Source organism: Colletotrichum chrysophilum, assembly GCF_026319265.1.
Source record: "Colletotrichum chrysophilum strain AFK26 chromosome Unknown scaffold_258, whole genome shotgun sequence".
In the NCBI taxonomy this organism is placed as follows: Eukaryota; Fungi; Ascomycota; class Sordariomycetes; order Glomerellales; family Glomerellaceae; genus Colletotrichum; species Colletotrichum chrysophilum.
In genome coordinates this window covers 26,209-40,997 of record NW_026517545.1, presented here as the reverse complement: position 1 = coordinate 40,997, position 14,789 = coordinate 26,209, and the positions used below count along the sequence as shown (strand labels likewise).

The following is a 14,789-nucleotide window of genomic DNA, read 5'->3' as shown; positions in this document are numbered from 1 at the left end:
CACATCTTAACTCAACGACAACCGGAGTTCTCGGGCACCGCTTCGTATAGGTTGTCCATGTGTATGACGTTGTTGAATCCAGAACGACATCTCGGTTTCGGTAACTTCAATGAGGTTATAAAAAAGGCTTCGGTAGGCTGGACGATAGAATGTGACCTGTCCACTATCCAACGCGCACCAGTTTCTTCTTATAATTATCATTCTTTCATTGGGGTAGAGAATGCGCGCGATTCCAGTCATTCTTTTTCTTTTTGGGCAACAAGTCCTCCAGATCTTCGCCGTCAACGTCGGCCAAGCCAGCAACTACAATGTTTCCGCCGAAGTTGCTCAACAGTATAGCTGAGGCGAAGCTTGTCAGCAGGCAATCAAGGAAGGCAATGCAGAAGACCTTGAATTCTACGGCACTCATTTCGACTACGACTTCTACAAAACTGCAGCCAATTTCTCTGGCTCGAAACCTGGCGATGTTCTCAAACTCGAGCCAATTCCCCCATCCAATCTCAGCACACCTGCTGGTGTCGCTGCGTACAAGATTCAGTACACGAGTGCCGACATCAACGGCTCTTATGTGCATGTCACCGGCTTTATTGCTTTACCTTTTGCTCGGACTACGGAACCCTTCAACTTAGTCGCGTATGCCCACGGTACTAGTGGAGTCTTCCGCGGCTGTGCACCCTCGACCTCCCCGAGCCTGTACGACTATACGAGCTGGAACCAACTTGTCATTGCGGGATACGCCGTTGTGGCTACGGACTATGCTGGTCTTGGCAACAACTACACGTCTCATAAGTACGTAGCGAGCGCAGCTAATGCCAATGACACATATTGGTCTGTTGTTGCCGCTCGCAACGCATTTCCAAATGTCTTGTCGTACAACTGGACATCTATCGGTCACTCGCAAGGTGGCGACGCAGTGTGGAAGCTGTCCGAGCACAGTCTTGTCCAGGATCCAGCCAGCGGGTACTTGGGAGGCGTGGCCGTTGCGCCTGTCTCCAAGACCTACGATGCACTTGCTTCCCTTGACGAGCTCCGAAAGCTCCTTGTAAATTCAGGGTCAGATTCCCCTCTCACATTGGGTGTGTTGCCGTCCGCTGTGCTCGGAGTCAGGGCAACGTTTCCAGACTACGACGCCCCAGTCATTTCGCAGACGATGAAGACCCGAATCGAGCTTGCAAAGATCGGCCAGTTCTGCGACGCCGCCATCTCCGGTCTGACGAGCGATTTGGGCTTCGATGCTCTATCTAACTTCACCGCCGAGTCGGACACGATCTTGAAGCAATTCCAGGAGCTGAACGCTCCTGCTCAAGGTGACAGTGCTTCCAAGCCCCTGCTTCTGATTCTTGGGGCGGAGGATACTATTGTTTCGGAGGAGTCTGGTACTGCTTCATGGAAGGACTCTTGTGGGCACGGGAATATCATCCATTTGAGTGTATACCCGGGCCTAGATCACAGTGCTGTTTTGACGGCTGCGACACCTGAGTGGCTCAGGTTCATGCAGGATCGCTTTGCTTCGAATCCGGTTAAGAATCAATGTATGAACGAGACTAAGATTCCGTTCGATCTTGACAACGCTCAGCGGCCGCTGGACACATACTAATGAGATACCATCCTCGGACGCTCAAGACTCATGACGACATGGATCGGTCTCTGATTCGTCACCAAGTACATCTTGAAAATATGGGGTGCCCGAATATTTAGTCACAGCCTTTAATGCACGATAGGAAGAGGCCAATTCTTAGCATGTCGACTAATGCGCATGTTTACTCTGTACTTATTTCCTGTCACAGAGGTATTCAAGGAAAACCTTGGCTAGTTGCAACACAATTACATTCATCCAATTGACTAGCCAGAGCTTATATCAAATTTGCCTTGTGATACTCTCGCTCCACCCCCCTGCGGTCATTGATATCCTGGCGTTCGTTCCTGCCACATTGGGCAGTCTAAAACCTGCGTTCCATGTGACTGATTTCATAGTGCATATCGAAGAGGACCCGAGGGATCTACATCTCCATTTCCGCCATCGCGTCTTCCCTGCGCAATAATGCATGAGACTGTAATGTTCGATTTCCTCCCCCAGGGCTGCTCATTGGCAGCCGCTGGGCAATCTTGGTCATCTTGGCAGTGAGCCTGAATCAGCCCCACATGGTAACTACGCCATAAGCTAGTACATCGGTGCTCAGAACGTACTCACCCTCAATTGGCTGACACCGGCTGCTTTTCGATTCTGCCTTGCTGACTTGAGGACACATCACAAGGACAATCTTGGCTTCCGAGGGACGTTTCCTTGCCACAAATGAAGAAGGCAGTAACAGTTTGTCCAAGTTCCATCTCAAACTCAGAGAGCACAAAGAGGGAAGGAGAATGTCTGTTTAATGCATTTCAGAGATACCCAAACGTCCAATCACTCACAAAGACAATTCTCTTGGTACTTAGGTATGTTCTGCTCACATTCAAACCTTGACTGACTATTCTGGCTCTAGGCGTCCTCGAGACTCAAAACACGGAGAAGAAAATCACCATGTCTCTCATCCCGATTGATGACTTTTCGGAGTGCGACATCTGCTCTGGCATCTGGAGCAGACTTGGTGATTCTTCCGACAACGCACAGAGTACATCAATCAGTCTCGGCTCTTTTGAGGAGGCACTCCAATTGCAAAAGGCACAAACCCATTGTTGAGTGGTTCAAGAAGTTTTGCGAGAAACCAGGTCAAACTTTCCGCCCCTCGAAGACATCGAAGGACGTCGGCATTCATCGTCCTCGCCCAGGCGTTCTCGCTTTGACAGAATCCATCCAAAATCTCGGCCGTGGTGCCGAACTTTGCTTAATTAGAAAGGATTCTGTAAAGAACCATCCCGGTATCGCCCGCCTCCTGGACCCCAAATGGGTTGAATTGAGCGTCGTCAACCACTGGCTGGAGCAATGTGTGTCCTCTCACGGCGCAAAGTGCGAAAACCCCATGAAGATATGGTCATATCGTCCAGCCTGGGTCGTCGATACAAAGGCCAAATGCTTGGTACCAGGAGATCAATGCGCCAGCTTTATTGCTTTGAGCTACAGATGGGGAAAGGCTCCCGGCTTGCACATTCAACCTGACACCATGTCAAATCTCCAGAGGCCCAACTCCCTTGACGACCCTGCTATCGCCACCCAACTTGCGCCTATGGTGCGGCAAGCCATAGCCCTGACTTCTTTGGTCGGTCAGCGTTATCTCTGGGTTGATACTCTTTGCATCGACCATTCTCGTATTGCCGAGAGCACAACACAACTTCAGAATATGGGGGCCATATATGCGAATGCATCTCTAACCATCGTTGCTTTAGACCGGGATGCTGAAGATGGCTTTCCGGGCCTTAGAGACATCTCACGGGAAAAGGATCGAGACGACGAAGTTCTCATTCAATTTGGTAACGAGCAGTTCATTTTAGATAAGCTCAGCTACTTTGGCCTCATCTCGTGGAGTATGTACCACGAACGCGGTTGGACGTTTCAGGAGTTCAACATGTCTCCTAGATGACTCATTTTCAGCAAAGACTCATTGCATTGGATGTGTCAGTGCAGTGTGTGGGAAGAACATTTGCACCACGGGGTCGAAGCCAGAAAGTACCTGAATCCTCGCGCGGGGGAAATCATGCGCGGCATGCCGAACATCAGGTCACTCAGCAATCTGATCGGCTACTACAACGACATGAAGTTATCCTACGATGAGGATTGTCTGCCCGGCATGACTGGGTTACTTACTGTGTTCAGCCGTTGCTTCTCCGGGGGGTTCCTTTGTGGTATCCCTGAAATGTTTCTCGAAACCGCACTTAGCTGGCAACCTACCTGGTATCACACCGACCTCCGACGACGAGTACATTCCGACCGCTTCGATACAAGCCGACTACATCCATGCCTTCTTCCATCCTGGTCATGGATCGGGTGGGAAGGACTTGTTGATATCGGAAGCTTGGAAGCTGGTCCGGCGAATCCGAAGACTTGGAAAATCAAGGAGACGATCCCAATCACCACATGGTATGCCTGCAGCTCCCCAAACGCGGGCCAGAAGCGCAAGATCAAAGCTACCTGGTACGAGAATCGAGAACTTTACAAAGACTTCAAAAGGCCCCTCCTGCCAGGGTGGGCCATACACGTAATCCCAAAGGTGAACAATCCGGGATACGGGGATGGAAAGGACGGAGATGTTCTGCTGTATCCAGACGGATGCGATGAATCTACATTCCGGCACCGCAATATGACTGAAAATCGTGATGAACACGATTGGCACTGGCCGTTTCCAGTGCCGCACATCGACGAATCTACACAGCCATACATGCCAGAACAGACGCCATACCTTTGTTGCGACACTCGCCGTACCTTTGTCTTTGCTTTCCAGGCAGGTGACGACGACGACATCACGAGTTATACAAGTCAGGTCAATACAACAAAGTTGAGCTTTACAACAAGAAGAAAGTTGTCATAGGGAACCTTCATTTACACAACAAGCAGCAGTTGGAACATTTTCCACCGTCAGAGTCCGATTGGGCTACGGCGAAAGAGGTCGAATTAGTTGCTATTTGTCAGGCATGCAGGTACAAGCAGACATTTGATGATAGTGTCGGCTGTTACACGGCTCCTTTCATTTCTTGGGAGGTATATAGCGTACTGTGGGTGGAGTGGATCGATGGCGTCGCTCACCGTCTTGCGTGTGGCGAAGTCGACAAGGCAGCATGGGAGGAGTTGGCCTTGGAGGACGTCTCCCTCATTCTAGGATGATTGAATAAAACGATCAACATCCTGTCCGCAATCAGTACATCAATATTTAAAGGTTCTCCGAATAAGAGCACCTCTCTAGAAGAGGTGGTCTTTGTTGGTTCTGCCAACTGCTTCTATGATGTAACTCTAGCCTATAGTTGTATCCCTGTTCGATAAGTAGCTAGCTAAAAGCACTCTCATTTTCTTTTCGTCGAATATGCTTTTTGAACACACTAAAAATTTCTCTCGGTCGGCAGGATATCCCATCGAGTGCGAGTTGACGCCAAAAATACATGCCCGCTTTTTTCTCCAATTTCCTTGATATCAGAATTTCTAAGTGGCTAGAAAAAAGTATTAGCGTGATATCCTGCTTGTTAATTGGCGTTCTCCGCACCTTGGCGAATTTGGCGTCGCACTCGATGGGATAGCAGTCACCAGAAGGAAGCCTCAGTTGAACATGGTATTGAACGTTGTGTATGATCTCTCGTTAAGTCTACATGGGTTTCTTCGACAAGTCACCAAAACCGACATGATGCGGTCTGTCTAACCCAGCTTTAGCTAATAACAATGTAATTCATGCATGAATTTCACAGCATGTGACCGCACGAGATGCCAGCGAAAATTTGCGATCAGGCCAACTGAGGTATGATCATAGCATCATTCCCAAACTGAGAAGCTGCTTGGACCAAACCTCGTCCCATGATTCGCCGTCTAGCTAGAAGAAAGAAGCCTGGTGAGGGGCTGGCCCTTGATACGGACGCTGGTGCGAGCTCCGCCGGGGTTGGTGATGCGGACGTTGTTGATGGAGGGGTTGCTGAAGTTGATCTTGGTAGTTCCTCCGGAGCGGATAGCGTTGGTGCGAGCGCCAAAGTTGAGAGAGATCTGCGGGTTCGCAGTCGCGCTGCGGCCCGCGCCAACGCCGAGGGGGTAGGGCTGGCGGTAGGTGAAGGTTCCCTGGGCGAAGCCGGGGCCCTCGGTCGCGACGCGGCCGAAACCAGACAGGGATGCCTCGCCTTCGAGCTCGATGGCCCCCTCGCCCGCACGGGTGACGGTGGTGCCGACGTTGGTGATAGAGCCCTCGATCACGGCGGTCTCAGCAGCCTCGGCACCGGTCAGGGCTGCATCGACGGAGACCTCGACTGTCGCGACGACTGCCTCGGCCTCGAGGATCTCGATGGTGAACTCGATGAGAGCAAGCGCGCCGAGGATCAACTGCGCCTGGGCGGCGGCGATGAAGAGCGCGAGAGGGAGAAGGAAGGACTTCATTTTGGCGAATTGATTGTAGACGTAAAGAGTGTGAGATAACGAGTGTATGCTTCGAGCTCTAAAGAGTGAATGTTGTTGTTGTGAGGGATGAGAGATGGAAAGACGTGACAGCCGTTGAGCTTATCTTATATGTTCATCCCATCACCAAGTCGGTCGCCATTAGCCGCATTTTCCAACTCCGCGCGGGATTCTCGGATATCGGAAAATGAATGCGAAGGAAAACTTCTCTTTCGCGAGCCTCACAGATATTAGAAAACTTTCTTTTAATTCAAATGGTCCATTTGGGATATGACTATCCTAGGCAGCAAGATCTGCGCCCCCAATCCAGGAAATGCCAGATGAACTTGTAAACTCAATCTTGGAGTTCGTGAACTGTTATTCTTGCCGAGATCCCGGTTTTCAGATTTCGATCAGTCACCTGATGTTCCCAAAAGAGGAAACCTTACGGCGTTCCAGAAGAACCTTCACTATTAGCGTGTATAACGGCTACGTGTTGATGATATTCTGCCCTCGGAGACCGACCGTATAGTGCCAAGTTCATGCTTTTCAGATCAAACGGCAAGTCTCGTAGATCGGATCAAATAATGGATGAACATGTAAACTTTATTCCAAAGCTTACCGGTGTGCCCGTTCGGTTTTTCAGTGATAGGTGTCATGGTGGGGGCGGACACGGACGAGTAACAGAAGTTAGTTGGGCAGGGAAATCCACGCCAAATACTTTACGACTCATGGCATGGGAACTTCTGAAAGAAATTCCAGCCGTGCTGTTACAAATACTTCACAGCCGTCGGCTTGGGCTGTACCATAGAAAGTAAAAACCCATTCGGAGAACTTGTTGCCAAAATCTTTAATGCGCCATACGGCAGGCAGTCATCCGGTTACGAGGGGTGCTCGGTTGCGGCTCTCTAGAGTTGAAGTTAGCAGCGTGACAACGAAAGAAAGCTTAATTGATCTGTCATGGTTGTACGATTCATGTGAGCCCAATTATTTATCCACTTCACTCTTCTAGAAAGGAGCTAGTTACGAACTTGCCGATGTCAAATATATTACCGTTGTCAGCCTCAAGACTTCTCGGTATCCCACAATGGAGGCAGTGCCTTCGGAAATCGGATCAATGTGCAAAAGCCGTGTTGGCCATATCCCGAGGCTCCCGGCTCATCACTCTCATGGTTGTTTCTGATTAGTAGCCATGAGCGTATAAGAACCAGTTCCCAGCCCTACCAACCGTGATTCTGACCAGCAGCACATTCAACATCTATCAGTCTTTACATCCATCCTTGAGTCACTCACACGCTCCTTTTAAAAATCGTCAATCACAATGCAATTCTCCTTCATTGCCGCAACTCTTCTTGCCGTCCTTGCTCCGGCTTGGGCTTACGAGGTTGCCACAGACAAGTGCTGCCAGGCCCAGCTTGAAGCCTGCCACAAGCAGGGTGCCAACGCTTGCATGTGGACCAACGCAGCCATCTGCGTCGACAACCCGAACAACCGCGTCCCGGTTGACGATACCTGCCTGAAGGCATGCCCTGACGCCACTGTCGAGAACCCCAACGGTTTCCTTTACAAGTTCCAGAAGCACGGGTACGTCGGACTCCTTCTTTATGCCCAAAGTGACAACTAACAATTCTACTAGTGCCCCCGCCGGTGATTGCGTCTGCGGCAACTTGAACCCCAACCTGAGCAAGTACTGCTACGGCGGTTAAGCCACCATCTTCACGAAGCATTGACGGAGTTTCTGGTGGCTGGAGTATTGAGAATCATGGGACTTCTCTGCCTCTATGCATAGTTCATTGTACAATATACTTTACGAAAGCATTTTCAGTACTTTGGATGTACGCCTGTTTTACTATGGTGAACCTGTCGCCACGCACACACAACCATCTGCCTTTGATGTTATGCTTGACGGCTTCGCTCTACTTTAGAAGAACTGCTAAGCCCCCTTGAGAGTGGGCCAAACTGCCAAACATAATACCAAAGGTAACTGTTTATACATAAATCACGACAGGTTCCAGTAAAAATCATCATCAATCAGTTGAACAAGCTTTTGTTCTCCATGAACAGCACACATGCTCCACATCTATACTCTTTACTCATTACAAAGGAACTCAAGCCGAATCGCACTCTCCTTCACATTACTGATTTTCGTTTCTGGAAGCTGAACTAAGCGCCACACATTCAACGGCCTCGAATCCAGAGGTGCTTACAACACATGAGGCACCAAATCAGATCCACGTCCATCGTACCGTAGACCCTAGAAATGCGCGCTAGTCGACGTTCCTAGAGTCTATGCTGATAACATCGAAGATGTCAACGTTCTTAGAAGAGGCGAACTATTCAGCGACTAAGGCCGTTCTGACTGAATGATGGGAGGCGGGGAGCTACTAGGCCGAACGGAGCTGGAAGAGGATGATGAAGAAGATGAAGTGACCGGCGGCGAGCTAGAGGGCGAGGAGCTAGGTGAGGGAGAGCTCGACGAAGACGTCGTTGGAACGGGGCTGGATGAAGATGAAATAACTGGCGGCGAGCTGGAAGGCGAAGAGCTTGGTGAGGTGGTGGGGGCAGAGCTGGAGGGTGGGGAGCTCGATGGAGGTGAGCTTGACGAGGAGGTGACAGGAGCAGAGCTAGATGGGGAGCTAGCTGGAGCAGAGCTCGATGATGGGGAACTGGGCTGAGGCGAGCTTGAAGGCATGGGACTGCTTGACGTCGTAGAGCTACTCACTGAAAATGGACTGGAGATTGGTGCCGTGATAACAGGGGATGCCGGCGGGGAAGAAGACGCGCTTGAGATAGCGCTTCCGGAAGAGGAGGCAGGGGGAGACGAGCTGATTGCGACGGAGGAGCTCCCGATGCCAGAGGAGACAACACTTGACGAGGACATTGACGCGCCAGGGGTGCTCGAAGTGCGAGAGCTGGATCCCACAGACGCAGGGCTTGAAGAGCTGGTAGCTATTGACGAGCTCGGAGTCGAGACTGGACGGGTGCTGGAGCCTGAGCCGCTGCTGCTTGGGACACTGCTCGGGGCTATGCCGCCGACAATAGCCAGGATGAACTCTCCCACAAATTGGCCAGTGGCGGCCGGACTCGAGACAGGGCTAGACGGCACATTCGTTGACGGGACAATTGTTGACGGCACAGATATGGCCGAGCTGCTAGATCCAGGGCTAGTTGGTGGTGAACTGCCTGGAGGCACTGAGCTGGGCAAGGAGCTGACTCCAGACGGGGTAATAGATGCAGCCCCTGAGCTCGATAAAGAGCCGACTCCAGACGGTGTGACAGATGCAGACACTAACGAAGAGGCGGGGGTCGATCCGGACGCAACAGGGCTGGACTGGGCGTTGCTTCCTGACAGGCTACCAGGCGTCGTCGAAACACTGACAGATGCAGTGCTAGCTCCAGGCGTCGTCACGGAGATGGTGCTCGCAGTGGTTGATGCGGGTGCACTGTTCGCCAATGGAAGACTTGCGATGCTGGAGGACGACAATGTGACAGTCGCAGGAGTGATGGCCACCTGCGATGCCGGAATGACTGCAAACAAGGGAATGGCGTTAACCGCGCTTTGGCGTTTGCCAAGACGGAAACCACGACGGCGCTTGTTCCCAGCCGCCGCACATTGTTCCGCGGGGATGAGAGGAAGATCCCTGATGACACTACCACAGTAGCAGGTGCCCTGGTCGGCACCAGTGTTAGTGAGCCCCTTGGTCGCGCAGTAGACGGCGCAAGTGGCCGCACTATAGCTTGCAGCGTCGGTGAGCGTGTTCCCACTGAATGGTGACTCCCCGGGCGTGACACCTCTGCAGCCCTGAGACTGCACAACGAACGGAGCAGTGGACCTCTCACCGGTGACAGGGTCGATGACCTCAAAGTTCACGATCAAAGCTTCGCCAGGTTGAATTTTGAAGACTTCCTCGAATGCCACGGGCTCGGTGCTGAGTACAGAGATTGAGACAGATGCAGAAGATGATGGGCTTGCCGAGGTGACCGTTCCGCCTGATGAAGGCGATGTCGGGCTTGCCGGTGGGGTGGAATTCGGCGGCGCATCTGCCGAGGAGGGCACGGGTGTCGGACTCTGGGAAGACTCGGGCTCTGGGGTAGGAGTCAGAGAGGGAGATTCCGAGGGGCTGGGAGTCGGGCTTGGTGAAGTCTCTGGTGATGGACTGGGAGCCGGCGAGGGGCTGGGAGAAGGTTCCGGTGATGGAGACGGACTAGGCCCAGGCGAAGGTGAGGGCTCAGGCGATGGCGAAGGTGAGGGGGATGGTGCAGGCGACGGTGAAGGTGAGAGGGATGGTGAAGGCGACGGCGAAGGCGAGGGAGAAGGCGAAGGCGACGGCGAGGGGGAAGATTCCGGTGTCGGAGACGAGCTGGGCGATGGCGACGGTGAAGGCGACGGGGAAGGCGATGGAGATGGGGTTGAGCTTGGCACTGCAGCCTCTGATGTACTGCTGCTCGACGTCGGTTGAACAGGTGCTGAAGACGAAGTTGACTGGACAGGGGCTTCAGTGGAAGAACTCGTAGTCGGTTGGACAGGATTCTCCGTCGAAGACGTCGAAGTAGGCGTAGGCTGGACTGGAACTTCCGTAGAAGTAGACGAAGTCGTAGGCTGGACTGGAGTTTCCGATGAGGCAGTCGATGTTTGCTGCACAGGAGGCTCGGAGGTTGTGGTGCTCGTTGTAGGCGCCACCAAGGGCTCCGTAGAAGTTGAAGTCTGTTGCACGGGAGGCTCAGTTGAAGTGCTTGTGGGCGACTGAACGGGAACTTCGGACGTGGAGGAGATCGTCGACTCGACCGTGGGCTCGGAACTTGTGCTGCTGGTCGTCTCTTCCGCAGTAAAGGAGGTGCTTGTCGTTGGCTCAACAGGGGCTCCAGATGTCGCGCTGCTGGGGGTCGACTCAGGCTCGGAGCTGGATGTGGCAGTAGTCGATTCAAGAGGAGGCTCCGAGCTAGTGCTGCTCGTCGTTGGGTCAGTAGATGATTCAGGAGATGTGGCGCTGCTCGTCGCAATCGGTGATTCGGAAGAAGTGGAAGTTGTAGTCGGCTCGGCGGAATTCTCGGTGGACGATACCGTTGTTGGCGGGACCTGTGATGAGCTGGTAGACTCGACTTCCGCTGTGCTGGTAGACTCAGGTTCCGTGGAGCTGGTAGATTCGACCTCCGTTGACGAACTGCTAGGTTCAGTTGAAGTCGCCGTAGTGCTAGTCTCCGCGGGTGTGGCCGCAGTGCTAGCTTCAGTGGACGTCTCAGTCGTGCTAATCTCGGCAGATGTCTCAGTAGCGCTAGTGTCAGTTGATGTCGCTTCCGTCGATGAAGCTTCAGTCGAGCTTGGCGCAGTCGATGTAGCCTCAGTTGAGCTTGGCTCATCTGTGCTTGTTGCTTCTGTAGGGGTCGCCGTTGTGCTCGCTTCCTCTGTTGAACTACTTGCTTCGGTCGATGTGCCGATGACGTCTTCTTCAGTGCTGGTCGCCTCGCTGGAGGTCTCCGTGCTGGAAGTTTCAGTCGTAGTCACTCCAGTTGAGGTTTCTGTTGTACTGGCATCTTCGGTTGTGCTAGTGGCCTCAACGGATGTCTCAGTGGTACTAGACGGTTCCTCAGTTGAACTGGAATCCGTGGAATTAGCTTCGTCCGTAGCGGTGGATGTACTACTGTCTGTAGTGGCGACCTCATCCGGGTCAGCGGTTGTACTGGCCTCATCGGTGGTTGTACTGGCGGCATCAGTGGTTGTGCTGGCCTCATCAGTGGGTGTGCTGGCCTCATCAGTCGTATTACTGGCCTCGTCCGTGGCTGTCGTGGTGCTATCCGTGTCCGTGGTAGTCGCTTCATCAGTGGCTGTAGCCTCGTCCGTCGCGGTAGTTGTGCTGTCCGTAGCAGTAGCAGTGCTGTCTGTGTCCATAGCCGTCGCCTCATCCGTGGCAGTGGCATCATCCGTTGCGGTAGCCGTACTGTCGGTAGCGGTGGCATCATCGGTAGTAGTAGCGGTAGAATCAGTTTCAGAGGTATCGTCCGCCGTGGAAGTCTCGGTTGCCGTGGAGGTAGTGCTCGTAGAAGTGACAGGCTCATGTTCCAACACATACTGATTGGCCGCAGAACCGCAATTTTCGGATGGATCTCCAGCACAAGTGCTGGTACATTGACCATCTGTGTTCTCCCCGGTGACGGTGTTGCCGCAGGTGCAAGTTGCCCCATTAGACAAGGCGTAGTATTGGTAAGGTGCACAAAATGTTGCGCATTTCTCCTGTGTCATTCCCGTTCCCTGCGTCGAATCCGTCCGCGGCTGGTAGTTGGGGTCTGTAGTGTCCTGACCAACGGCTATCGGGCCATAACAGCCCGGAATCTCCTGTGCATTTATGATAGGCAACAGAGAAAAGACGGCCAAGACGGCCGCCTTCTTCAGCCAAATCATCTTACTGGGATGTCTGCTTCGAGCAGAACCAGCAGGATCGTGAAAAGAGTTCGACAAGGATCGAGGCTAAGAGCCACGAGCTTCTCCTAATAGAGAAATGGGCCAAATTCAAAAGAAGAGACAACGAAACGTCCTCCTAGTCACCAAAGATGAACCGCGGAGAGAGCCGGTCGAAGTTAGAGTTTCGTCTGTGTGTCCAGAAACGCAAAAGGGCGACGGTCGAGAGAAGAGGTAAGGCTCGTCCTTTTTCTTCTTCCCTTCCATTTTTGCCAAGACCAACGCCCGTGGGGACAACAAGAAACGAGGCATCGCCATTCTCATCCCTCCACCGCCGCGTCGACGGTCTCACCCACATCCCAGGAACCAGGGATTCGCAGAATGAGGATTCCCAGGGTCAGGCATGAAGGCAAAACGCCCTTGAGCGCCAATCATTCCAGGCCTCTGCCCTTCTTCTCCCTGCGGCCAGTGTGCGAGTGTCTCGCTTGTCTTTCCCCCCATCTCGGCCGGTCGACTGCCGCGTCGGAGTTGATACGAAAAGAGAAAATGGAGAGAAGAGTCTCATGGAGTGCACTCCGGTGACTAAGCTGGGCTTTCCTCCGTCGGGTTAGGATCGTTGATTGTGGCTTGCGCTGTCCATAGATCTGGCGGGAATGCTTCGCGCCCCTGTATTTTCCACTGCATGCTTGGGCAATCAAGGGAATGAAACCCACGTGAGGCTGGAGGCTGAGCTGAGCCTAGGGGGGAATCATGGCAGGGTCGTTGTCCCAGGGATGCGGTGTAAACGGTGCTAGCAGTTGATAAGCCGCATGAGCTGGTTCTGCCCCGGCACTTGGAAAAAATGAAGCATGAATAATTGCTGGCTAACATCGTACTAAGAAGGCCAGACAAACGATTCTAGAGCTCTTCCGCTCCGCTCGTGTCGCACGGGGGGCGGGGCCCATTGCATTGACTAAGGCATGTTGTTCTATTAGGGAAAGCTTATCCCGCACCATAGGAGGGCCCAATGGAGTTCGGATCCGCAGCTTGATCGTCGTGGTGATGACTTGTGAATTCCTGTCCTTGTCTGTTTCTGGTCGATACGCATGCCGGTGGGTTGCATCATAGCATATGGTTTGGCGAGTAACAGCGATAGGTGAATGACGTGCTAAGGTTAATGAGAATAAGGGGCTGCCCGTGATGGCAGAGGACCATCAGGCTGGGTCGGCCGCATGGCATCTGTTCGGAGCGGCCGCTCAAATAGACTGTCGACCCACCGACTCAGTGTCGCGCTTGAATCAGTAAAGCAGGAAATCTTCCTGCGAAATACTGCGGTCCCGTAATCGTCGCCTCAGCTTGTGTTCCAGGCCTTCAGTGTCCCTCGCGTTGTCCGCGTAATTTTCCGCCTCGCTTCCCCAATGCATGAGCCCCTCAACGTAACATGTGCCTACCATGATCATCCCGTGTTTCTGCTGTCGTCCTCGCAAGACATGAGGCATCAGGCCGCCCTCGAGGACGCAGAGCGCGTCCCCTGCGCGCATTTTTTCTGGCCCCAAGCCGAGCTGGCCTTTGGAGGTCAGGAAGAGTCGACTGCCACTAGCCACAGCTCTGATGGTGTCCTCAAACCAACAATTATCTCCTGGCCGTATCCCCGTTGGTTTGACATCCCCATGCTCGGTTCTGAGATTGGAATCGCTGGTAAATGTGAAGAGCGGAAGGCTTAGATCATCGTCACTGGCGGGATTCTCTGCTTGAGATGAAATTGTCCAAAACAAGGGTGGATCACCAGCACACTCGCTGATGCGCAAGCTGCATTCTTCGCTGTCCTGCAGGTGTTTGTTCCAGAACATGATATCATCCTCGCTGTAGGATTCGTTGCGCGGCCAGTAGTTCGCAAAGGCGGACGCCAGAAAACGGACCAATATCCAGTAAGACAACTGTTTTTCTTCTGCGCTGCTAAGCCAACGTGGTGGTGTATAGCCACCAGAGACCCTTTGGATTCTCGCTGAAAAGCAAAGAATACGCGAAATGATCTCCACGAAAGGCTTGCGATATTGCAGCTGACATTCATCCTTGAAAAGCCGGCATATTGTGATGATTTGATAGAGTATCTCCTCGAGGTTAGCGAGATCGCTTGCGAGAGAATCGGTGATGCCTAAAACATCTCCACACGCAGCCCCGGAGACGTTCAAGACAAATGACTGTTGTGCTTCGGGGTGTTCTGGAGCTACCTGAGTGGGTAGACGATGAACTGGCTCCCAGTCGGAACCAGTAACAAGGTCCTTGTCAGCCAAGCGTCGAAAATGCTGCTGTGGTAAGACATAGACATCTTCTGAGCCGTCCTGCTTGTGGTGTAGAAACCTAGCACGACTGGCGTTAAACATTTGGAAAAGGTCTCCGTGGAGGCGCACGCGATGTTGA

At 52.8% G+C, this 14,789-nt stretch overlaps 4 protein-coding genes across 4 annotated transcripts; 2 read left to right on the top strand and 2 right to left on the bottom strand.

Moving 5' to 3' along the window:
- Positions 1–361: 361 nt before the first annotated feature.
- COL26b_013815 (uncharacterized protein) lies at positions 362–1,597 on the top strand (the record flags this gene model as incomplete). Its single annotated transcript, XM_053186404.1, has 1 exon — positions 362–1,597. A coding segment is annotated over one exon (1,236 nt), but the record flags the coding sequence as incomplete, so codon positions are not given.
- Positions 1,598–5,443: 3,846 nt separating this feature from the next.
- On the bottom strand, positions 5,444–5,998 carry COL26b_013814 (uncharacterized protein; the record flags this gene model as incomplete). Its single annotated transcript, XM_053186403.1, has 1 exon — positions 5,444–5,998. One exon carries the CDS (start codon positions 5,996–5,998, stop codon positions 5,444–5,446), a length of 555 nt encoding a protein of 184 aa, XP_053029659.1.
- A 1,318-nt stretch (positions 5,999–7,316) lies between these two features.
- On the top strand, positions 7,317–7,701 carry COL26b_013813 (uncharacterized protein; the record flags this gene model as incomplete). Its single annotated transcript, XM_053186402.1, has 2 exons — positions 7,317–7,579; positions 7,632–7,701. The coding sequence occupies 2 exons, from the start codon at positions 7,317–7,319 to the stop codon at positions 7,699–7,701; spliced, it is 333 nt and encodes a 110-aa protein (XP_053029658.1).
- Positions 7,702–10,491: 2,790 nt separating this feature from the next.
- Positions 10,492–12,392, bottom strand: COL26b_013812 (uncharacterized protein; the record flags this gene model as incomplete). The annotated part of the gene is made up of 2 exons (XM_053186401.1): positions 10,492–10,700; positions 10,796–12,392. 2 exons carry the CDS (start codon positions 12,390–12,392, stop codon positions 10,492–10,494), a joined length of 1,806 nt encoding a protein of 601 aa, XP_053029657.1.
- Positions 12,393–14,789: the final 2,397 nt, after the last annotated feature.